This window comes from Aptenodytes patagonicus, chromosome 20 (genome assembly GCF_965638725.1).
Source record: "Aptenodytes patagonicus chromosome 20, bAptPat1.pri.cur, whole genome shotgun sequence".
NCBI lineage: Eukaryota > Metazoa > Chordata > Aves > Sphenisciformes > Spheniscidae > Aptenodytes > Aptenodytes patagonicus.
This window is the reverse complement of record NC_134968.1, coordinates 6,118,549-6,140,948: the sequence shown is the minus strand read 5'-3', so window position 1 is coordinate 6,140,948 and position 22,400 is coordinate 6,118,549. Positions and strand designations below refer to the sequence as shown.

Sequence of the window (22,400 nt, the reverse complement as noted above, 5' to 3'; positions counted from 1 at the left end):
CACCAGAGGACGTGGGTCCTGGTGGACAGCATGAGGCAGCCTGCACCCTTGTGGAAATGGCATCCGACAGCATCCTGGGCTGCATTAGGAAGAGGTTTGCTATCAGATCGCGGAAGGTGATCCTTCTTCTTGGCACAAGACTATTGAGACCACAACTGCTGTCCAGTTCCTGGCTCCCAAGTATGAGAGGTGCACGGCCGTACTGGTGCGAGTCCAGCAAAGGGCCACGGAGCCCATGAAGCGACTGGAGCCCCTGAGGCAGGAGGGGCTGTGAGAGGTGGTGTTCTTCACCCTGGAGGAGAGAAGGCCCCCTAAGTTCTTAGCGATGGGCAAAAGAGCTGATGGGAGAGAGTCAAGAACGTAGAGCCAGACTCTCCTGAGCCCCATCCAGTGAAGGGCCAAGAGGTAATAGGCACATATTGAAACACGGGAAATTCCACAAAAACATAAGAAAAGACTTTGTTAGTGTGAGGGTGCTCAAGTGCCAGCTGGGGTTGCCACGGACAGGTTGTGGATTCTCCATCCTTGTAGGTATCCAGAGCTTGACAGGACTTGGCCCTGAGCATCCTCCAAAGGCTGACCGCGCTTTGAGCAGGGACGGTTGGACTAGACGATCTCCAGAGGTCCCTGCCAACCTCAAGGATCCTGCGATTCTGTCATGGGCAAAAGAGGGGTGCTGCACAGCTGCCCCTAAGAAGGAAGAACTGGCTGGGAGCACTGGAATGAAGGGCAGCCTTGGTTGTCACACCTGAGAAACACTGGTGTTCAAGACCTGATGGCAGGGAGGAAAGCAAGTAGCAGAGTACAGCCCTGGGCTTCAGGCACGCTGACTTCAGCCTAGTCGGGCAGCTGGTAGGCAGGATGCCATGGAGGCAGCTGTGAAGCTCAAAAGAGCTCAGGAAAGCTGGCAGCGCCTTAGGCACCTCACGGTCGAAGAGCAAGAAGGGTCCAGCCCAACACTCAGGAAATCAAACAGACGTCTCAGCAGTCCGGCTTTGGCTAAGTGGGCTACTCAAGGCAAGAGCAGCAACGTCAAAAGGCAGCATCCGGGAGGTGGAAGGAGGGATGAGCTGCAAAGGAGGAATTTGGAAATAATTCCTAGGCATGTTGGGATGCTGCTAGGAGAGCCAAAGCTCAGCCTGCCTGGAGTCTTCAAGGGGCATCAAGAGCAACAGGCAACAAGCATCAGGAGCAACATCCACCCCTACAAGAGTAGCTGAAGGCTGATGGAGGAAAATGTGGGCCCACTGCTGGCTAGGGCGGCTGATTTCCTGAAAGTGGACAGAGAGCAGGCTGGGGGCAGCCAACGCCTTCTCTCTCTCAGTCTTCACCCACAAGGTCTCCCAGGCTGCTGTGCCCTCTGAAAGAGTTGAAGGAAGGAGGGGGAGCCCTCCCAGCAGTGGGTGGGCATCAAATCAAGGACTGCCTGAGAAAAGTCAACCCGTACAAGCCAGCTGATGTGCTCCAGGGCAGGGCTGCTGTCAAGGGAGACCTCGACCTGCTGGCGGACTGGGCCACAGGAGCCCCGTGGCATTCAGGAATGACAAATGGCGAGTCCTGCAGCTGGAAGGGAGGAACCTCTTGCATCAGTACGGACGGGGGACTGAACTATGCTACGATCTTAGAGCCCTTGAACCTCATCTGGGTAGATCTGCCTGCGGGGGAAGGGTCAGCCTTGGGGAGAGGCATGGAGGGTGGAAGGGAACAGACGCACAGGCCTCATCTTCCCGGCCAAAGAGACCGGGCTGCGGTGAGGAGCTCTCCTGAATGCTGAATGGGTGGAAAGAAAGGGTTGCAGAAAACATCTCCCCACTGGTTGGGACTCATCCCTGGGTCCCAGGCGATATGTCTTCTCCTGGCATCCGTGCTTCAGCATGCCTTCTTTACCACGCCCCAAAGGCCTCCTCAGCTTGGAGCACAACCCAGCACCACTGGGAAAGCAAGGAGGCTTCCCGCAGCTCCCCAGCGAGCGAGGGCTGGCAGGACCCTGCAGCGCCACGTGCCTGGGGATGCTCAGGGAGGGGACGTGGTCAGATACAAAACCAGCTCTCAGACTACATCAAGGAGGTGATGCACTTCCCTGCCTTGCAGACACGGAGGCAGCTGGGACGCGTCCCAGGAGAGCAAGGCAAGCTTTCTGGGATAGACTCTCCCTACCCATGGCGAGTCACACTCTAATTTTGGATTGGCCGTGTGTCAGCCTTTTGGCACGAGGCCAAGCCAGGAGTGGGTGCTGTCTGCAGGCCCGTGTCCCACGCAGGGCTGAATTCCCCTGCGGCTAGGGCAGCTCCATCCCTGACCGGTGAAATCGAGCTCTGAGCACTGGGCTGTACCCGAGTACAGAGCTCCAGGCCAGGCTATTGTGTGTCCTGCAGGTCAGCGTCCAAAGCGTGTGGCCAAAGTGTGCGGTGGTGCGAGGAGAGTGGGAGGAACAAGGCGCTGTCCCGAGCCCCAACACACCCCTCACGTAGTGAGGAGGGACACGACTCCATGGGGCTTGTTGAGGAATCAGAGGTTTTAGGAAGGCAACGTTCTCCTTCCGCAAGCCTGCTGACGGCACTGGCTGGGGACCCCCAGAGACTGCCATGAGAGGGGACGACTTTGCCAAAGAAACCAGCAAATGTCTCCAGCAAGGAGAGGCTTTCCTTGGGCGAAGGCATTTGAAACCAGCACCGCAACCCACCTGCCTATAGAGGCAATGATCAGTGACTGCTGGAGCGAGCAGGGAGGCGGTCAGGGTGGGAGAAGGATGCGGCATGTCCTCAAGCCACAGGAGCCTTTGGGCACCCAGGAGAGGACTGCACTGGTGGGAAGACATGCCCGTCTTTCTTTCCAGGGAGTTGTAAACAACCTCACCAGATTTCCCCAGACCCATATTCTCTGTCTGCACAGCCACGTCTAGCACTTGGGGTCACATCTTCTGCCCATACTGACACGATCTTGCTCAGGAAAAACCTTGGGCCTCTCATCCCAATACTTCAAAAGAGCCTCTGTGGCGTAATGGTCATGTCAAAAATGAGGAAATGAAATGGCAGCACTGATGGAAACCAAAACACAACCAGTGCCATTAGGTAGGCTATTTTGCTTTGGAGGTGAGTCTGCTGGAAAATTACTGCCCGCCTGCAGTGACTGTGGGCCTGGGGCGGTGCAGGAGCCGTATAAAAGCGGGCCCTTCTCCTCATTCTCTCACCCACTCCTCTCGCCTTCATCTCCTTGGGAACAACGTGAGTTTGCAGCCATTTCTTGTCTTCCTCCTCCTCCTCCTCCTCCTCCTCCTCCTCCTCCTCCTCCTCCTCTGCGATTTCTCAGCACATACCTGTCTCTTTGTCCTATGCTGGGTCTTGAGTCTGGTTGCCATGGGAGAGGGAAGGGAGAAGAAGGTGTGGCGTGGAGAGAGGTTGGAGCTTGGCTGGGGTGTCTCCTGAGCTATGGGCTAGGTCAGGACCTCCCTGGGCTTTGTCGCTCTTGGTGGGGCTCCTCTGGGCTGAGGGAAAGGGTCTCCCTCATGGTGGGCTGACGGGCTGCACTCCAACTACCCCTCGTGCTTTATTATCCCCTGCCCTCTCTCCCAGCTGCACCTCCAGCCACAAGACATGTCCTGCTACAACCCGTGCCTGCCATGCCAGCCCTGTGGCCCGACCCCGCTGGCCAACAGCTGCAATGAGCCCTGTGTCAAGCAGTGCCAGGACTCCACCGTCGTCATCCAGCCCTCCCCCGTGGTGGTGACCCTGCCCGGCCCCATCCTCAGCTCCTTCCCGCAGAACACCGCCGTGGGATCCTCCTCCTCCGCTGCCGTTGGCAGCATCCTCAGCTCTCAGGGAGTGCCCATCTCCTCCGGAGGTTTTGGCCTCTCCGGCCTCGGCAGCGGCTACTGCGGCAGGAGGTGCCTCCCCTGCTAAAGCTGCTGGCGATGGCCCTGGGGAAGGCCCCCAGGGACCCACAAGACGGTACCAGACTGGGGACGGACCATCGGCTTGCTGCTTTCAGAGGGGCCGAGCAACCCCAGCACCCCTTGCAAAAGGACGGGGCCAGCCTTGGTCCTCAGAAAGCACGGCCCATGCCTGCCTTTCCCCTCTTCCACTCTCTCCTTTCCCTCTTGCGTCCTGGTTCTCTTGTGCTGCCCTGGGCTGTGAGCCCCACAAAGCCAGCCTAGGGAGGACCTGCTGGCCCTGCTCCCTCTGTGGGGCAGGCAGATGGACACCTGGCGGGACCTCCGCCACAGCCGTGGGGCGCGGACTCCTTTCTGCCCCTGGTGCTCCCCGCACTAGGGACTCCAACTCAGAGCGGCCTCGTTTCCCTCTTTTGACTCATTAAAGTTCTGCTGCATCCCAGCCCATGCCTCTGTGTCATCCTCTCCCCTGAAGATGCTCTCCTAAGATGCCCAGGGGGAGAGGTGTTGCTCAGGGGTGGTTCTGGGAGGGGGTTGCTGGGGACAGTCATGCAGTGATTGTCAACACAATTGTTGCATTGAGTGTGCTTAGTCATGCATTGAGTGACCCTATGGTTTCTAAGTTTCTCTGCCAATTTGGGTCGGGATAGAGTTACGCTACCTTGTTCAGTCACTACCGTCCACTTTGCTGTGTACACCTTTCCTTTCTCCTCAGTGAGCTCGACACTGTGATGCAAGCAGTCGGGAGGGAATGTGGTATTGACAAGACACAGGCACTAGCTTCCCGGGAGAGGCCAGGAGAACCCATCCTAACCATAGCATTCTCAAAGGGAGGAACACGGTGCAGAGGGATGCCTTATCATAGAACCATGCTATCATAGAATCATAGAATGGTTTGGGTTGGAAGAGACCTTTAAAGATCATCTAGTCCAACCCTCCTGCCGTGGGCAGGGACATCTGTCACTAGATCATGTTACTCAAAGTTCCGTCAACCCTGACCTTGAACACTTCCAGTGAAGGGACATCCCATCAGTCTCTGGGCAATTTTTTGCAGTGTCTCATCACCCTCATCGCAAGAAATTTCTTCCTTATGTCCAATCTACATCTACCCTATTTGAGTTTAAAACTGTTGCTCCTTTTCCTGTCACTACAGACCTTGATAAAAGGTCCCTCTCCGACTTCCTTATAAGCCCCCTTTAAGTACTGAAAGGCTGCAGCAAGGTCTCCCCGGAGCCTTCTCTTCTCCAGGCTGAACAACCCCAACTCGCTCAGCCTGTCCTCACAGGAGATGAGTTCCATCCCTCTGATCATTTTTGTAGCCCTTCTCTGGACCCACTCCAACAGGTCCATGTCCTTCTTGTGCTGCGGACTCTAGAGCGGGATGCAGTACTCCAGCTGGGGTCTAACGAGAGTGGACTAGAAGCGGAGAATCACCTCCCTCGACCTGCTGGACACGCTTCTTTTTATGCAGCCCAGGATGGGGTTGGCTTTCTGGGCTGCGAGCACCTATTGCCGGCTCATGTCCAGCTTTTCATTCACCAGTACCCCCAAGTCCTTCTCGGCAGGGCTGCTCTCAATCCCTTCATCCCCCAGCCAGTATTGATACCGGGGGTTGCCCCGACCCAGGTGCAGGACCTTGCACTTGGCCTTGTTGAACCTCATGAGGTTCACATGGGCCCACTTCTCGAGCTTGTAAATTTGATCCCTCTTCTTGGCTCAGCACTGCTGAGACCACAGCTGCCACAAAGAGTGTCCAGTTCACGGCTCTCCAGTATGACAGAGGCATGGCCGTACTGGTGCGAGTCCAGCAAAGGGCCACGGAGCCCATGAAGCGACTGGAGCCCCTGAGGCAGGAGGGGCTGTGAGAGGTGGTGTTCTTCACCCTGGAGGAGAGAAGGCCCCCTAAGTTCTTAGCGATGGGCAAAAGAGCTGATGGGAGAGAGTCAAGAACGTAGAGCCAGACTCTCCTGAGCCCCATCCAGTGAAGGGCCAAGAGGTAATAGGCACATATTGAAACACGGGAAATTCCACAAAAACATAAGAAAAGACTTTGTTAGTGTGAGGGTGCTCAAGTGCCAGCCGGGGTTGCCACGGACAGGTTGTGGATTCTCCATCCTTGTAGGTATCCAGAGCTTGACAGGACTTGGCCCTGAGCATCCTCCAAAGGCTGACCGCGCTTTGAGCAGGGACGGTTGGACTAGACGATCTCCAGAGGTCCCTGCCAACCTCAAGGATCCTGCGATTCTGTCATGGGCAAAAGAGGGGTGCTGCACAGCTGCCCCTAAGAAGGAAGAACTGGCTGGGAGCACTGGAATGAAGGGCAGCCTTGGTTGTCACACCTGAGAAACACTGGTGTTCAAGACCTGATGGCAGGGAGGAAAGCAAGTAGCAGAGTACAGCCCTGGGCTTCAGGCACGCTGACTTCAGCCTAGTCGGGCAGCTGGTAGGCAGGATGCCATGGAGGCAGCTGTGAAGCTCAAAAGAGCTCAGGAAAGCTGGCAGCGCCTTAGGCACCTCACGGTCGAAGAGCAAGAAGGGTCCAGCCCAACACTCAGGAAATCAAACAGACGTCTCAGCAGTCCGGCTTTGGCTAAGTGGGCTACTCAAGGCAAGAGCAGCAACGTCAAAAGGCAGCATCCGGGAGGTGGAAGGAGGGATGAGCTGCAAAGGAGGAATTTGGAAATAATTCCTAGGCATGTTGGGATGCTGCTAGGAGAGCCAAAGCTCAGCCTGCCTGGAGTCTTCAAGGGGCATCAAGAGCAACAGGCAACAAGCATCAGGAGCAACATCCACCCCTACAAGAGTAGCTGAAGGCTGATGGAGGAAAATGTGGGCCCACTGCTGGCTAGGGCGGCTGATTTCCTGAAAGTGGACAGAGAGCAGGCTGGGGGCAGCCAACGCCTTCTCTCTCTCAGTCTTCACCCACAAGGTCTCCCAGGCTGCTGTGCCCTCTGAAAGAGTTGAAGGAAGGAGGGGGAGCCCTCCCAGCAGTGGGTGGGCATCAAATCAAGGACTGCCTGAGAAAAGTCAACCCGTACAAGCCAGCTGATGTGCTCCAGGGCAGGGCTGCTGTCAAGGGAGACCTCGACCTGCTGGCGGACTGGGCCACAGGAGCCCCGTGGCATTCAGGAATGACAAATGGCGAGTCCTGCAGCTGGAAGGGAGGAACCTCTTGCATCAGTACGGACGGGGGACTGAACTATGCTACGATCTTAGAGCCCTTGAACCTCATCTGGGTAGATCTGCCTGCGGGGGAAGGGTCAGCCTTGGGGAGAGGCATGGAGGGTGGAAGGGAACAGACGCACAGGCCTCATCTTCCCGGCCAAAGAGACCGGGCTGCGGTGAGGAGCTCTCCTGAATGCTGAATGGGTGGAAAGAAAGGGTTGCAGAAAACATCTCCCCACTGGTTGGGACTCATCCCTGGGTCCCAGGCGATATGTCTTCTCCTGGCATCCGTGCTTCAGCATGCCTTCTTTACCACGCCCCAAAGGCCTCCTCAGCTTGGAGCACAACCCAGCACCACTGGGAAAGCAAGGAGGCTTCCCGCAGCTCCCCAGCGAGCGAGGGCTGGCAGGACCCTGCAGCGCCACGTGCCTGGGGATGCTCAGGGAGGGGACGTGGTCAGATACAAAACCAGCTCTCAGACTACATCAAGGAGGTGATGCGCTTCCCTGCCTTGCAGACACGGAGGCAGCTGGGACGCGTCCCAGGAGAGCAAGGCAAGCTTTCTGGGATAGACTCTCCCTACCCATGGCGAGTCACACTCTAATTTTGGATTGGCCGTGTGTCAGCCTTTTGGCACGAGGCCAAGCCAGGAGTGGGTGCTGTCTGCAGGCCCGTGTCCCACGCAGGGCTGAATTCCCCTGCGGCTAGGGCAGCTCCATCCCTGACCGGTGAAATCGAGCTCTGAGCACTGGGCTGTACCCGAGTACAGAGCTCCAGGCCAGGCTATTGTGTGTCCTGCAGGTCAGCGTCCAAAGCGTGTGGCCAAAGTGTGCGGTGGTGCGAGGAGAGTGGGAGGAACAAGGCGCAGTCCTGAGCCCCAACACACCCCTCACGTAGTGAGGAGGGACACGACTCCACGGGGCTTGTTGAGGAATCAGAGGTTTTGGGAAGGCAACGTTCTCCTTCCGCAAGCCTGCTGACGGCACTGGCTGGGGACCCCCAGAGACTGCCATGAGAGGGGACGACTTTGCCAAAGAAACCAGCAAATGTCTCCAGCAAGGAGAGGCTTTCCTTGGGCGAAGGCATTTGAAACCAGCACCGCAGCCCACCTGCCTATAGAGGCAATGATCAGTGACTGCTGGAGCGAGCAGGGAGGCGGTCAGGGTGGGAGAAGGATGCGGCATGTCCTCAAGCCACAGGAGCCTTTGGGCACCCAGGAGAGGACTGCACTGGTGGGAAGACATGCCCGTCTTTCTTTCCAGGGAGTTGTAAACAACCTCACCAGATTTCCCCAGACCCATATTCTCTGTCTGCACAGCCACGTCTAGCACTTGGGGTCACATCTTCTGCCCATACTGACACGATCTTGCTCAGGAAAAACCTTGGGCCTCTCATCCCAATACTTCAAAAGAGCCTCTGTGGCGTAATGGTCATGTCAAAAATGAGGAAATGAAATGGCAGCACTGATGGAAACCAAAACACAACCAGTGCCATTAGGTAGGCTATTTTGCTTTGGAGGTGAGTCTGCTGGAAAATTACTGCCCGCCTGCAGTGACTGTGGGCCTGGGGCGGTGCAGGAGCCGTATAAAAGCGGGCCCTTCTCCTCATTCTCTCACCCACTCCTCTCGCCTTCATCTCCTTGGGAACAACGTGAGTTTGCAGCCATTTCTTGTCTTCCTCCTCCTCCTCCTCCTCCTCCTCCTCCTCCTCCTCCTCCTCCTCCTCCTCCTCTGCGATTTCTCAGCACATACCTGTCTCTTTGTCCTATGCTGGGTCTTGAGTCTGGTTGCCACGGGAGAGGGAAGGGAGAAGAAGGTGTGGCGTGGAGAGAGGTTGGAGCTTGGCTGGGGTGTCTCCTGAGCTATGGGCTAGGTCAGGACCTCCCTGGGCTTTGTCGCTCTTGGTGGGGCTCCTCTGGGCTGAGGGAAAGGGTCTCCCTCATGGTGGGCTGACGGGCTGCACTCCAACTACCCCTCGTGCTTTATTATCCCCTGCCCTCTCTCCCAGCTGCACCTCCAGCCACAAGACATGGCCTGCTACAACCCGTGCCTGCCATGCCAGCCCTGTGGCCCGACCCCGCTGGCCAACAGCTGCAATGAGCCCTGTGTCAAGCAGTGCCAGGACTCCACCGTCGTCATCCAGCCCTCCCCCGTGGTGGTGACCCTGCCCGGCCCCATCCTCAGCTCCTTCCCGCAGAACACCGCCGTGGGATCCTCCTCCTCCGCTGCCGTTGGCAGCATCCTCAGCTCTCAGGGAGTGCCCATCTCCTCCGGAGGTTTTGGCCTCTCCGGCCTCGGCAGCGGCTACTGCGGCAGGAGGTGCCTCCCCTGCTAAAGCTGCTGGCGATGGCCCTGGGGAAGGCCCCCAGGGACCCACAAGACGGTACCGGACTGGGGACGGACCATCGGCTTGCTGCTTTCAGAGGGGCCGAGCAACCCCAGCACCCCTTGCAAAAGGACGGGGCCAGCCTTGGTCCTCAGAAAGCACGGCCCATGCCTGCCTTTCCCCTCTTCCACTCTCTCCTTTCCCTCTTGCGTCCTGGTTCTCTTGTGCTGCCCTGGGCTGTGAGCCCCACAAAGCCAGCCTAGGGAGGACCTGCTGGCCCTGCTCCCTCTGTGGGGCAGGCAGATGGACACCTGGCGGGACCTCCGCCACAGCCGTGGGGCGCGGACTCCTTTCTGCCCCTGGTGCTCCCCGCACTAGGGACTCCAACTCAGAGCGGCCTCGTTTCCCTCTTTTGACTCATTAAAGTTCTGCTGCATCCCAGCCCATGCCTCTGTGTCATCCTCTCCCCTGAAGATGCTCTCCTAAGATGCCCAGGGGGAGAGGTGTTGCTCAGGGGTGGTTCTGGGAGGGGGTTGCTGGGGACAGTCATGCAGTGATTGTCAACACAATTGTTGCATTGAGTGTGCTTAGTCATGCATTGAGTGACCCTATGGTTTCTAAGTTTCTCTGCCGATTTGGGTCGGGATAGAGTTACGCTACCTTGTTCAGTCACTACCGTCCACTTTGCTGTGTACACCTTTCCTTTCTCCTCAGTGAGCTCGACACTGTGATGCAAGCAGTCGGGAGGGAATGTGGTATTGACAAGACACAGGCACTAGCTTCCCGGGAGAGGCCAGGAGAACCCATCCTAACCATAGCATTCTCAAAGGGAGGAACACGGTGCAGAGGGATGCCTTATCATAGAACCATGCTATCATAGAATCATAGAATGGTTTGGGTTGGAAGAGACCTTTAAAGATCATCTAGTCCAACCCTCCTGCCGTGGGCAGGGACATCTGTCACTAGATCATGTTACTCAAAGTTCCGTCAACCCTGACCTTGAACACTTCCAATGAAGGGACATCCCATCAGTCTCTGGGCAACTTTTTGCAGTGTCTCATCACCCTCATCGCAAGAAATTTCTTCCTTATGTCCAATCTACATCTACCCTATTTGAGTTTAAAACTGTTGCTCCTTTTCCTGTCACTACAGACCTTGATAAAAGGTCCCTCTCCGACTTCCTTATAAGCCCCCTTTAAGTACTGAAAGGCTGCAGCAAGGTCTCCCCGGAGCCTTCTCTTCTCCAGGCTGAACAACCCCAACTCGCTCAGCCTGTCCTCACAGGAGATGAGTTCCATCCCTCTGATCATTTTTGTAGCCCTTCTCTGGACCCACTCCAACAGGTCCATGTCCTTCTTGTGCTGCGGACTCTAGAGCGGGATGCAGTACTCCAGCTGGGGTCTAACGAGAGTGGACTAGAAGCGGAGAATCACCTCCCTCGACCTGCTGGACACGCTTCTTTTTATGCAGCCCAGGATGGGGTTGGCTTTCTGGGCTGCGAGCACCTATTGCCGGCTCATGTCCAGCTTTTCATTCACCAGTACCCCCAAGTCCTTCTCGGCAGGGCTGCTCTCAATCCCTTCATCCCCCAGCCAGTATTGATACCGGGGGTTGCCCCGACCCAGGTGCAGGACCTTGCACTTGGCCTTGTTGAACCTCATGAGGTTCACATGGGCCCACTTCTCGAGCTTGTAAATTTGATCCCTCTTCTTGGCTCAGCACTGCTGAGACCACAGCTGCCACAAAGAGTGTCCAGTTCACGGCTCTCCAGTATGACAGAGGCATGGCCGTACTGGTGCGAGTCCAGCAAAGGGCCACGGAGCCCATGAAGCGACTGGAGCCCCTGAGGCAGGAGGGGCTGTGAGAGGTGGTGTTCTTCACCCTGGAGGAGAGAAGGCCCCCTAAGTTCTTAGCGATGGGCAAAAGAGCTGATGGGAGAGAGTCAAGAACGTAGAGCCAGACTCTCCTGAGCCCCATCCAGTGAAGGGCCAAGAGGTAATAGGCACATATTGAAACACGGGAAATTCCACAAAAACATAAGAAAAGACTTTGTTAGTGTGAGGGTGCTCAAGTGCCAGCCGGGGTTGCCACGGACAGGTTGTGGATTCTCCATCCTTGTAGGTATCCAGAGCTTGACAGGACTTGGCCCTGAGCATCCTCCAAAGGCTGACCGCGCTTTGAGCAGGGACGGTTGGACTAGACGATCTCCAGAGGTCCCTGCCAACCTCAAGGATCCTGCGATTCTGTCATGGGCAAAAGAGGGGTGCTGCACAGCTGCCCCTAAGAAGGAAGAACTGGCTGGGAGCACTGGAATGAAGGGCAGCCTTGGTTGTCACACCTGAGAAACACTGGTGTTCAAGACCTGATGGCAGGGAGGAAAGCAAGTAGCAGAGTACAGCCCTGGGCTTCAGGCACGCTGACTTCAGCCTAGTCGGGCAGCTGGTAGGCAGGATGCCATGGAGGCAGCTGTGAAGCTCAAAAGAGCTCAGGAAAGCTGGCAGCGCCTTAGGCACCTCACGGTCGAAGAGCAAGAAGGGTCCAGCCCAACACTCAGGAAATCAAACAGACGTCTCAGCAGTCCGGCTTTGGCTAAGTGGGCTACTCAAGGCAAGAGCAGCAACATCAAAAGGCAGCATCCGGGAGGTGGAAGGAGGGATGAGCTGCAAAGGAGGAATTTGGAAATAATTCCTAGGCATGTTGGGATGCTGCTAGGAGAGCCAAAGCTCAGCCTGCCTGGAGTCTTCAAGGGGCATCAAGAGCAACAGGCAACAAGCATCAGGAGCAACATCCACCCCTACAAGAGTAGCTGAAGGCTGATGGAGGAAAATGTGGGCCCACTGCTGGCTAGGGCGGCTGATTTCCTGAAAGTGGACAGAGAGCAGGCTGGGGGCAGCCAACGCCTTCTCTCTCTCAGTCTTCACCCACAAGGTCTCCCAGGCTGCTGTGCCCTCTGAAAGAGTTGAAGGAAGGAGGGGGAGCCCTCCCAGCAGTGGGTGGGCATCAAATCAAGGACTGCCTGAGAAAAGTCAACCCGTACAAGCCAGCTGATGTGCTCCAGGGCAGGGCTGCTGTCAAGGGAGACCTCGACCTGCTGGCGGACTGGGCCACAGGAGCCCCGTGGCATTCAGGAATGACAAATGGCGAGTCCTGCAGCTGGAAGGGAGGAACCTCTTGCATCAGTACGGACGGGGGACTGAACTATGCTACGATCTTAGAGCCCTTGAACCTCATCTGGGTAGATCTGCCTGCGGGGGAAGGGTCAGCCTTGGGGAGAGGCATGGAGGGTGGAAGGGAACAGACGCACAGGCCTCATCTTCCCGGCCAAAGAGACCGGGCTGCGGTGAGGAGCTCTCCTGAATGCTGAATGGGTGGAAAGAAAGGGTTGCAGAAAACATCTCCCCACTGGTTGGGACTCATCCCTGGGTCCCAGGCGATATGTCTTCTCCTGGCATCCGTGCTTCAGCATGCCTTCTTTACCACGCCCCAAAGGCCTCCTCAGCTTGGAGCACAACCCAGCACCACTGGGAAAGCAAGGAGGCTTCCCGCAGCTCCCCAGCGAGCGAGGGCTGGCAGGACCCTGCAGCGCCACGTGCCTGGGGATGCTCAGGGAGGGGACGTGGTCAGATACAAAACCAGCTCTCAGACTACATCAAGGAGGTGATGCGCTTCCCTGCCTTGCAGACACGGAGGCAGCTGGGACGCGTCCCAGGAGAGCAAGGCAAGCTTTCTGGGATAGACTCTCCCTACCCATGGCGAGTCACACTCTAATTTTGGATTGGCCGTGTGTCAGCCTTTTGGCACGAGGCCAAGCCAGGAGTGGGTGCTGTCTGCAGGCCCGTGTCCCACGCAGGGCTGAATTCCCCTGCGGCTAGGGCAGCTCCATCCCTGACCGGTGAAATCGAGCTCTGAGCACTGGGCTGTACCCGAGTACAGAGCTCCAGGCCAGGCTATTGTGTGTCCTGCAGGTCAGCGTCCAAAGCGTGTGGCCAAAGTGTGCGGTGGTGCGAGGAGAGTGGGAGGAACAAGGTGCAGTCCTGAGCCCCAACACACCCCTCACGTAGTGAGGAGGGACACGACTCCACGGGGCTTGTTGAGGAATCAGAGGTTTTGGGAAGGCAACGTTCTCCTTCCGCAAGCCTGCTGACGGCACTGGCTGGGGACCCCCAGAGACTGCCATGAGAGGGGACGACTTTGCCAAAGAAACCAGCAAATGTCTCCAGCAAGGAGAGGCTTTCCTTGGGCGAAGGCATTTGAAACCAGCACCGCAGCCCACCTGCCTATAGAGGCAATGATCAGTGACTGCTGGAGCGAGCAGGGAGGCGGTCAGGGTGGGAGAAGGATGCGGCATGTCCTCAAGCCACAGGAGCCTTTGGGCACCCAGGAGAGGACTGCACTGGTGGGAAGACATGCCCGTCTTTCTTTCCAGGGAGTTGTAAACAACCTCACCAGATTTCCCCAGACCCATATTCTCTGTCTGCACAGCCACGTCTAGCACTTGGGGTCACATCTTCTGCCCATACTGACACGATCTTGCTCAGGAAAAACCTTGGGCCTCTCATCCCAATACTTCAAAAGAGCCTCTGTGGCGTAATGGTCATGTCAAAAATGAGGAAATGAAATGGCAGCACTGATGGAAACCAAAACACAACCAGTGCCATTAGGTAGCATATTTTGCTTTGGAGGTGAGTCTGCTGGAAAATTACTGCCCGCCTGCAGTGACTGTGGGCCTGGGGCGGTGCAGGAGCCGTATAAAAGCGGGCCCTTCTCCTCATTCTCTCACCCACTCCTCTCGCCTTCATCTCCTTGGGAACAACGTGAGTTTGCAGCCATTTCTTGTCTTCCTCCTCCTCCTCCTCCTCCTCCTCCTCCTCCTCCCTCCTCCTCCTCTGCGATTTCTCAGCACATACCTGTCTCTTTGTCCTATGCTGGGTCTTGAGTCTGGTTGCCACGGGAGAGGGAAGGGAGAAGAAGGTGTGGCGTGGAGAGAGGTTGGAGCTTGGCTGGGGTGTCTCCTGAGCTATGGGCTAGGTCAGGACCTCCCTGGGCTTTGTCGCTCTTGGTGGGGCTCCTCTGGGCTGAGGGAAAGGGTCTCCCTCATGGTGGGCTGACGGGCTGCACTCCAACTACCCCTCGTGCTTTATTATCCCCTGCCCTCTCTCCCAGCTGCACCTCCAGCCACAAGACATGGCCTGCTACAACCCGTGCCTGCCATGCCAGCCCTGTGGCCCGACCCCGCTGGCCAACAGCTGCAATGAGCCCTGTGTCAAGCAGTGCCAGGACTCCACCGTCGTCATCCAGCCCTCCCCCGTGGTGGTGACCCTGCCCGGCCCCATCCTCAGCTCCTTCCCGCAGAACACCGCCGTGGGATCCTCCTCCTCCGCTGCCGTTGGCAGCATCCTCAGCTCTCAGGGAGTGCCCATCTCCTCCGGAGGTTTTGGCCTCTCCGGCCTCGGCAGCGGCTACTGCGGCAGGAGGTGCCTCCCCTGCTAAAGCTGCTGGCGATGGCCCTGGGGAAGGCCCCCAGGGACCCACAAGACGGTACCGGACTGGGGACGGACCATCGGCTTGCTGCTTTCAGAGGGGCCGAGCAACCCCAGCACCCCTTGCAAAAGGACGGGGCCAGCCTTGGTCCTCAGAAAGCACGGCCCATGCCTGCCTTTCCCCTCTTCCACTCTCTCCTTTCCCTCTTGCGTCCTGGTTCTCTTGTGCTGCCCTGGGCTGTGAGCCCCACAAAGCCAGCCTAGGGAGGACCTGCTGGCCCTGCTCCCTCTGTGGGGCAGGCAGATGGACACCTGGCGGGACCTCCGCCACAGCCGTGGGGCGCGGACTCCTTTCTGCCCCTGGTGCTCCCCGCACTAGGGACTCCAACTCAGAGCGGCCTCGTTTCCCTCTTTTGACTCATTAAAGTTCTGCTGCATCCCAGCCCATGCCTCTGTGTCATCCTCTCCCCTGAAGATGCTCTCCTAAGATGCCCAGGGGGAGAGGTGTTGCTCAGGGGTGGTTCTGGGAGGGGGTTGCTGGGGACAGTCGTGCAGTGATTGTCAACACAATTGTTGCATTGAGTGTGCTTAGTCATGCATTGAGTGACCCTATGGTTTCTAAGTTTCTCTGCCGATTTGGGTCGGGATAGAGTTACGCTACCTTGTTCAGTCACTACCGTCCACTTTGCTGTGTACACCTTTCCTTTCTCCTCAGTGAGCTCGACACTGTGATGCAAGCAGTCGGGAGGGAATGTGGTATTGACAAGACACAGGCACTAGCTTCCCGGGAGAGGCCAGGAGAACCCATCCTAACCATAGCATTCTCAAAGGGAGGAACACGGTGCAGAGGGATGCCTTATCATAGAACCATGCTATCATAGAATCATAGAATGGTTTGGGTTGGAAGAGACCTTTAAAGATCATCTAGTCCAACCCTCCTGCCGTGGGCAGGGACATCTGTCACTAGATCATGTTACTCAAAGTTCCGTCAACCCTGACCTTGAACACTTCCAATGAAGGGACATCCCATCAGTCTCTGGGCAACTTTTTGCAGTGTCTCATCACCCTCATCGCAAGAAATTTCTTCCTTATGTCCAATCTACATCTACCCTATTTGAGTTTAAAACTGTTGCTCCTTTTCCTGTCACTACAGACCTTGATAAAAGGTCCCTCTCCGACTTCCTTATAAGCCCCCTTTAAGTACTGAAAGGCTGCAGCAAGGTCTCCCCGGAGCCTTCTCTTCTCCAGGCTGAACAACCCCAACTCGCTCAGCCTGTCCTCACAGGAGATGAGTTCCATCCCTCTGATCATTTTTGTAGCCCTTCTCTGGACCCACTCCAACAGGTCCATGTCCTTCTTGTGCTGCGGACTCTAGAGCGGGATGCAGTACTCCAGCTGGGGTCTAACGAGAGTGGACTAGAAGCGGAGAATCACCTCCCTCGACCTGCTGGACACGCTTCTTTTTATGCAGCCCAGGATGGGGTTGGCTTTCTGGGCTGCGAGCACCTATTGCCGGCTCATGTCCAGCTTTTCATTCACCAGTACCCCCAAGTCCTTCTCGGCAGGGCTGCTCTCAATCCCTTCATCCCCCAGCCAGTATTGATACCGGGGGTTGCCCCGACCCAGGTGCAGGACCTTGCACTTGGCCTTGTTGAACCTCATGAGGTTCACATGGGCCCACTTCTCGAGCTTGTAAATTTGATCCCTCTTCTTGGCTCAGCACTGCTGAGACCACAGCTGCCACAAAGAGTGTCCAGTTCACGGCTCTCCAGTATGACAGAGGCATGGCCGTACTGGTGCGAGTCCAGCAAAGGGCCACGGAGCCCATGAAGCGACTGGAGCCCCTGAGGCAGGAGGGGCTGTGAGAGGTGGTGTTCTTCACCCTGGAGGAGAGAAGGCCCCCTAAGTTCTTAGCGATGGGCAAAAGAGCTGATGGGAGAGAGTCAAGAACGTAGAGCCAGACTCTCCTGAGCCCCATCCAGTGAAGGGCCAAGAGGTAATAGGCACATATTGAAACACGGGAAATTCCACAAAAACATAAGAAAAGACTTTGTTAGTGTGAGGGTGCTCAAGTGCCAGCCGGGGTTGCCACGGACAGGTTGTGGATTCTCCATCCTTGTAGGTATCCAGAGCTTGACAGGACTTGGCCCTGAGCATCCTCCAAAGGCTGACCGCGCTTTGAGCAGGGACGGTTGGACTAGACGATCTCCAGAGGTCCCTGCCAACCTCAAGGATCCTGCGATTCTGTCATGGGCAAAAGAGGGGTGCTGCACAGCTGCCCCTAAGAAGGAAGAACTGGCTGGGAGCACTGGAATGAAGGGCAGCCTTGGTTGTCACACCTGAGAAACACTGGTGTTCAAGACCTGATGGCAGGGAGGAAAGCAAGTAGCAGAGTACAGCCCTGGGCTTCAGGCACGCTGACTTCAGCCTAGTCGGGCAGCTGGTAGGCAGGATGCCATGGAGGCAGCTGTGAAGCTCAAAAGAGCTCAGGAAAGCTGGCAGCGCCTTAGGCACCTCACGGTCGAAGAGCAAGAAGGGTCCAGCCCAACACTCAGGAAATCAAACAGACGTCTCAGCAGTCCGGCTTTGGCTAAGTGGGCTACTCAAGGCAAGAGCAGCAACGTCAAAAGGCAGCATCCGGGAGGTGGAAGGAGGGATGAGCTGCAAAGGAGGAATTTGGAAATAATTCCTAGGCATGTTGGGATGCTGCTAGGAGAGCCAAAGCTCAGCCTGCCTGGAGTCTTCAAGGGGCATCAAGAGCAACAGGCAACAAGCATCAGGAGCAACATCCACCCCTACAAGAGTAGCTGAAGGCTGATGGAGGAAAATGTGGGCCCACTGCTGGCTAGGGCGGCTGATTTCCTGAAAGTGGACAGAGAGCAGGCTGGGGGCAGCCAACGCCTTCTCTCTCTCAGTCTTCACCCACAAGGTCTCCCAGGCTGCTGTGCCCTCTGAAAGAGTTGAAGGAAGGAGGGGGAGCCCTCCCAGCAGTGGGTGGGCATCAAATCAAGGACTGCCTGAGAAAAGTCAACCCGTACAAGCCAGCTGATGTGCTCCAGGGCAGGGCTGCTGTCAAGGGAGACCTCGACCTGCTGGCGGACTGGGCCACAGGAGCCCCGTGGCATTCAGGAATGACAAATGGCGAGTCCTGCAGCTGGAAGGGAGGAACCTCTTGCATCAGTACGGACGGGGGACTGAACTATGCTACGATCTTAGAGCCCTTGAACCTCATCTGGGTAGATCTGCCTGCGGGGGAAGGGTCAGCCTTGGGGAGAGGCATGGAGGGTGGAAGGGAACAGACGCACAGGCCTCATCTTCCCGGCCAAAGAGACCGGGCTGCGGTGAGGAGCTCTCCTGAATGCTGAATGGGTGGAAAGAAAGGGTTGCAGAAAACATCTCCCCACTGGTTGGGACTCATCCCTGGGTCCCAGGCGATATGTCTTCTCCTGGCATCCGTGCTTCAGCATGCCTTCTTTACCACGCCCCAAAGGCCTCCTCAGCTTGGAGCACAACCCAGCACCACTGGGAAAGCAAGGAGGCTTCCCGCAGCTCCCCAGCGAGCGAGGGCTGGCAGGACCCTGCAGCGCCACGTGCCTGGGGATGCTCAGGGAGGGGACGTGGTCAGATACAAAACCAGCTCTCAGACTACATCAAGGAGGTGATGCGCTTCCCTGCCTTGCAGACACGGAGGCAGCTGGGACGCGTCCCAGGAGAGCAAGGCAAGCTTTCTGGGATAGACTCTCCCTACCCATGGCGAGTCACACTCTAATTTTGGATTGGCCGTGTGTCAGCCTTTTGGCACGAGGCCAAGCCAGGAGTGGGTGCTGTCTGCAGGCCCGTGTCCCACGCAGGGCTGAATTCCCCTGCGGCTAGGGCAGCTCCATCCCTGACCGGTGAAATCGAGCTCTGAGCACTGGGCTGTACCCGAGTACAGAGCTCCAGGCCAGGCTATTGTGTGTCCTGCAGGTCAGCGTCCAAAGCGTGTGGCCAAAGTGTGCGGTGGTGCGAGGAGAGTGGGAGGAACAAGGCGCAGTCCTGAGCCCCAACACACCCCTCACGTAGTGAGGAGGGACACGACTCCACGGGGCTTGTTGAGGAATCAGAGGTTTTGGGAAGGCAACGTTCTCCTTCCGCAAGCCTGCTGACGGCACTGGCTGGGGACCCCCAGAGACTGCCATGAGAGGGGACGACTTTGCCAAAGAAACCAGCAAATGTCTCCAGCAAGGAGAGGCTTTCCTTGGGCGAAGGCATTTGAAACCAGCACCGCAGCCCACCTGCCTATAGAGGCAATGATCAGTGACTGCTGGAGCGAGCAGGGAGGCGGTCAGGGTGGGAGAAGGATGCGGCATGTCCTCAAGCCACAGGAGCCTTTGGGCACCCAGGAGAGGACTGCACTGGTGGGAAGACATGCCCGTCTTTCTTTCCAGGGAGTTGTAAACAACCTCACCAGATTTCCCCAGACCCATATTCTCTGTCTGCACAGCCACGTCTAGCACTTGGGGTCACATCTTCTGCCCATACTGACACGATCTTGCTCAGGAAAAACCTTGGGCCTCTCATCCCAATACTTCAAAAGAGCCTCTGTGGCGTAATGGTCATGTCAAAAATGAGGAAATGAAATGGCAGCACTGATGGAAACCAAAACACAACCAGTGCCATTAGGTAGGCTATTTTGCTTTGGAGGTGAGTCTGCTGGAAAATTACTGCCCGCCTGCAGTGACTGTGGGCCTGGGGCGGTGCAGGAGCCGTATAAAAGCGGGCCCTTCTCCTCATTCTCTCACCCACTCCTCTCGCCTTCATCTCCTTGGGAACAACGTGAGTTTGCAGCCATTTCTTGTCTTCCTCCTCCTCCTCCTCCTCCTCCTCCTCCTCCTCCTCCTCCTCCTCCTCTGCGATTTCTCAGCACATACCTGTCTCTTTGTCCTATGCTGGGTCTTGAGTCTGGTTGCCACGGGAGAGGGAAGGGAGAAGAAGGTGTGGCGTGGAGAGAGGTTGGAGCTTGGCTGGGGTGTCTCCTGAGCTATGGGCTAGGTCAGGACCTCCCTGGGCTTTGTCGCTCTTGGTGGGGCTCCTCTGGGCTGAGGGAAAGGGTCTCCCTCATGGTGGGCTGACGGGCTGCACTCCAACTACCCCTCGTGCTTTATTATCCCCTGCCCTCTCTCCCAGCTGCACCTCCAGCCACAAGACATGGCCTGCTACAACCCGTGCCTGCCATGCCAGCCCTGTGGCCCGACCCCGCTGGCCAACAGCTGCAATGAGCCCTGTGTCAAGCAGTGCCAGGACTCCACCGTCGTCATCCAGCCCTCCCCCGTGGTGGTGACCCTGCCCGGCCCCATCCTCAGCTCCTTCCCGCAGAACACCGCCGTGGGATCCTCCTCCTCCGCTGCCGTTGGCAGCATCCTCAGCTCTCAGGGAGTGCCCATCTCCTCCGGAGGTTTTGGCCTCTCCGGCCTCGGCAGCGGCTACTGCGGCAGGAGGTGCCTCCCCTGCTAAAGCTGCTGGCGATGGCCCTGGGGAAGGCCCCCAGGGACCCACAAGACGGTACCGGACTGGGGACGGACCATCGGCTTGCTGCTTTCAGAGGGGCCGAGCAACCCCAGCACCCCTTGCAAAAGGACGGGGCCAGCCTTGGTCCTCAGAAAGCACGGCCCATGCCTGCCTTTCCCCTCTTCCACTCTCTCCTTTCCCTCTTGCGTCCTGGTTCTCTTGTGCTGCCCTGGGCTGTGAGCCCCACAAAGCCAGCCTAGGGAGGACCTGCTGGCCCTGCTCCCTCTGTGGGGCAGGCAGATGGACACCTGGCGGGACCTCCGCCACAGCCGTGGGGCGCGGACTCCTTTCTGCCCCTGGTGCTCCCCGCACTAGGGACTCCAACTCAGAGCGGCCTCGTTTCCCTCTTTTGACTCATTAAAGTTCTGCTGCATCCCAGCCCATGCCTCTGTGTCATCCTCTCCCCTGAAGATGCTCTCCTAAGATGCCCAGGGGGAGAGGTGTTGCTCAGGGGTGGTTCTGGGAGGGGGTTGCTGGGGACAGTCATGCAGTGATTGTCAACACAATTGTTGCATTGAGTGTGCTTAGTCATGCATTGAGTGACCCTATGGTTTCTAAGTTTCTCTGCCGATTTGGGTCGGGATAGAGTTACGCTACCTTGTTCAGTCACTACCGTCCACTTTGCTGTGTACACCTTTCCTTTCTCCTCAGTGAGCTCGACACTGTGATGCAAGCAGTCGGGAGGGAATGTGGTATTGACAAGACACAGGCACTAGCTTCCCGGGAGAGGCCAGGAGAACCCATCCTAACCATAGCATTCTCAAAGGGAGGAACACGGTGCAGAGGGATGCCTTATCATAGAACCATGCTATCATAGAATCATAGAATGGTTTGGGTTGGAAGAGACCTTTAAAGATCATCTAGTCCAACCCTCCTGCCGTGGGCAGGGACATCTGTCACTAGATCATGTTACTCAAAGTTCCGTCAACCCTGACCTTGAACACTTCCAATGAAGGGACATCCCATCAGTCTCTGGGCAACTTTTTGCAGTGTCTCATCACCCTCATCGCAAGAAATTTCTTCCTTATGTCCAATCTACATCTACCCTATTTGAGTTTAAAACTGTTGCTCCTTTTCCTGTCACTACAGACCTTGATAAAAGGTCCCTCTCCGACTTCCTTATAAGCCCCCTTTAAGTACTGAAAGGCTGCAGCAAGGTCTCCCCGGAGCCTTCTCTTCTCCAGGCTGAACAACCCCAACTCGCTCAGCCTGTCCTCACAGGAGATGAGTTCCATCCCTCTGATCATTTTTGTAGCCCTTCTCTGGACCCACTCCAACAGGTCCATGTCCTTCTTGTGCTGCGGACTCTAGAGCGGGATGCAGTACTCCAGGTGGGGTCTAACGAGAGTGGACTAGAAGCGGAGAATCACCTCCCTCGACCTGCTGGACACGCTTCTTTTTATGCAGCCCAGGATGGGGTTGGCTTTCTGGGCTGCGAGCACCTATTGCCGGCTCACGTCCAGCTTTTCATTCACCAGTACCCCCAAGTCCTTCTCGGCAGGGCTGCTCTCAATCCCTTCATCCCCCAGCCAGTATTGATACCGGGGGTTGCCCCGACCCAGGTGCAGGACCTTGCACTTGGCCTTGTTGAACCTCATGAGGTTCACATGGGCCCACTTCTCGAGCTTGTAAATTTGATCCCTCTTCTTGGCTCAGCACTGCTGAGACCACAGCTGCCACAAAGAGTGTCCAGTTCACGGCTCTCCAGTATGACAGAGGCATGGCCATACTGGTGCGAGTCCAGCAAAGGGCCACGGAGCCCATGAAGCGACTGGAGCCCCTGAGGCAGGAGGGGCTGTGAGAGGTGGTGTTCTTCACCCTGGAGGAGAGAAGGCCCCCTAAGTTCTTAGCGATGGGCAAAAGAGCTGATGGGAGAGAGTCAAGAACGTAGAGCCAGACTCTCCTGAGCCCCATCCAGTGAAGGGCCAAGAGGTAATAGGCACATATTGAAACACGGGAAATTCCACAAAAACATAAGAAAAGACTTTGTTAGT

The 22,400-nt window shown here is 56.9% G+C and overlaps 3 protein-coding genes across 3 annotated transcripts; all 3 read left to right on the top strand.

The window, feature by feature from the left end:
• The first annotated feature begins 3,206 nt into the window (after positions 1-3,206).
• On the top strand, positions 3,207-4,331 carry LOC143169353 (feather keratin 1-like). The gene is made up of 2 exons (XM_076356681.1): positions 3,207-3,224; positions 3,573-4,331. The coding sequence occupies exon 2, from the start codon at positions 3,594-3,596 to the stop codon at positions 3,897-3,899; it is 306 nt and encodes a 101-aa protein (XP_076212796.1). The 5' UTR covers positions 3,207-3,224; positions 3,573-3,593; the 3' UTR covers positions 3,900-4,331.
• Positions 4,332-8,685: 4,354 nt separating this feature from the next.
• On the top strand, positions 8,686-9,820 carry LOC143169349 (feather keratin 1-like). Its single transcript, XM_076356675.1, has 2 exons — positions 8,686-8,704; positions 9,062-9,820. Exon 2 carries the CDS (start codon positions 9,083-9,085, stop codon positions 9,386-9,388), a length of 306 nt encoding a protein of 101 aa, XP_076212790.1. The 5' UTR covers positions 8,686-8,704; positions 9,062-9,082; the 3' UTR covers positions 9,389-9,820.
• A 9,835-nt stretch (positions 9,821-19,655) lies between these two features.
• LOC143169348 (feather keratin 1-like) lies at positions 19,656-20,784 on the top strand. Its single transcript, XM_076356674.1, has 2 exons — positions 19,656-19,674; positions 20,026-20,784. Exon 2 carries the CDS (start codon positions 20,047-20,049, stop codon positions 20,350-20,352), a length of 306 nt encoding a protein of 101 aa, XP_076212789.1. The 5' UTR covers positions 19,656-19,674; positions 20,026-20,046; the 3' UTR covers positions 20,353-20,784.
• Positions 20,785-22,400: the final 1,616 nt, after the last annotated feature.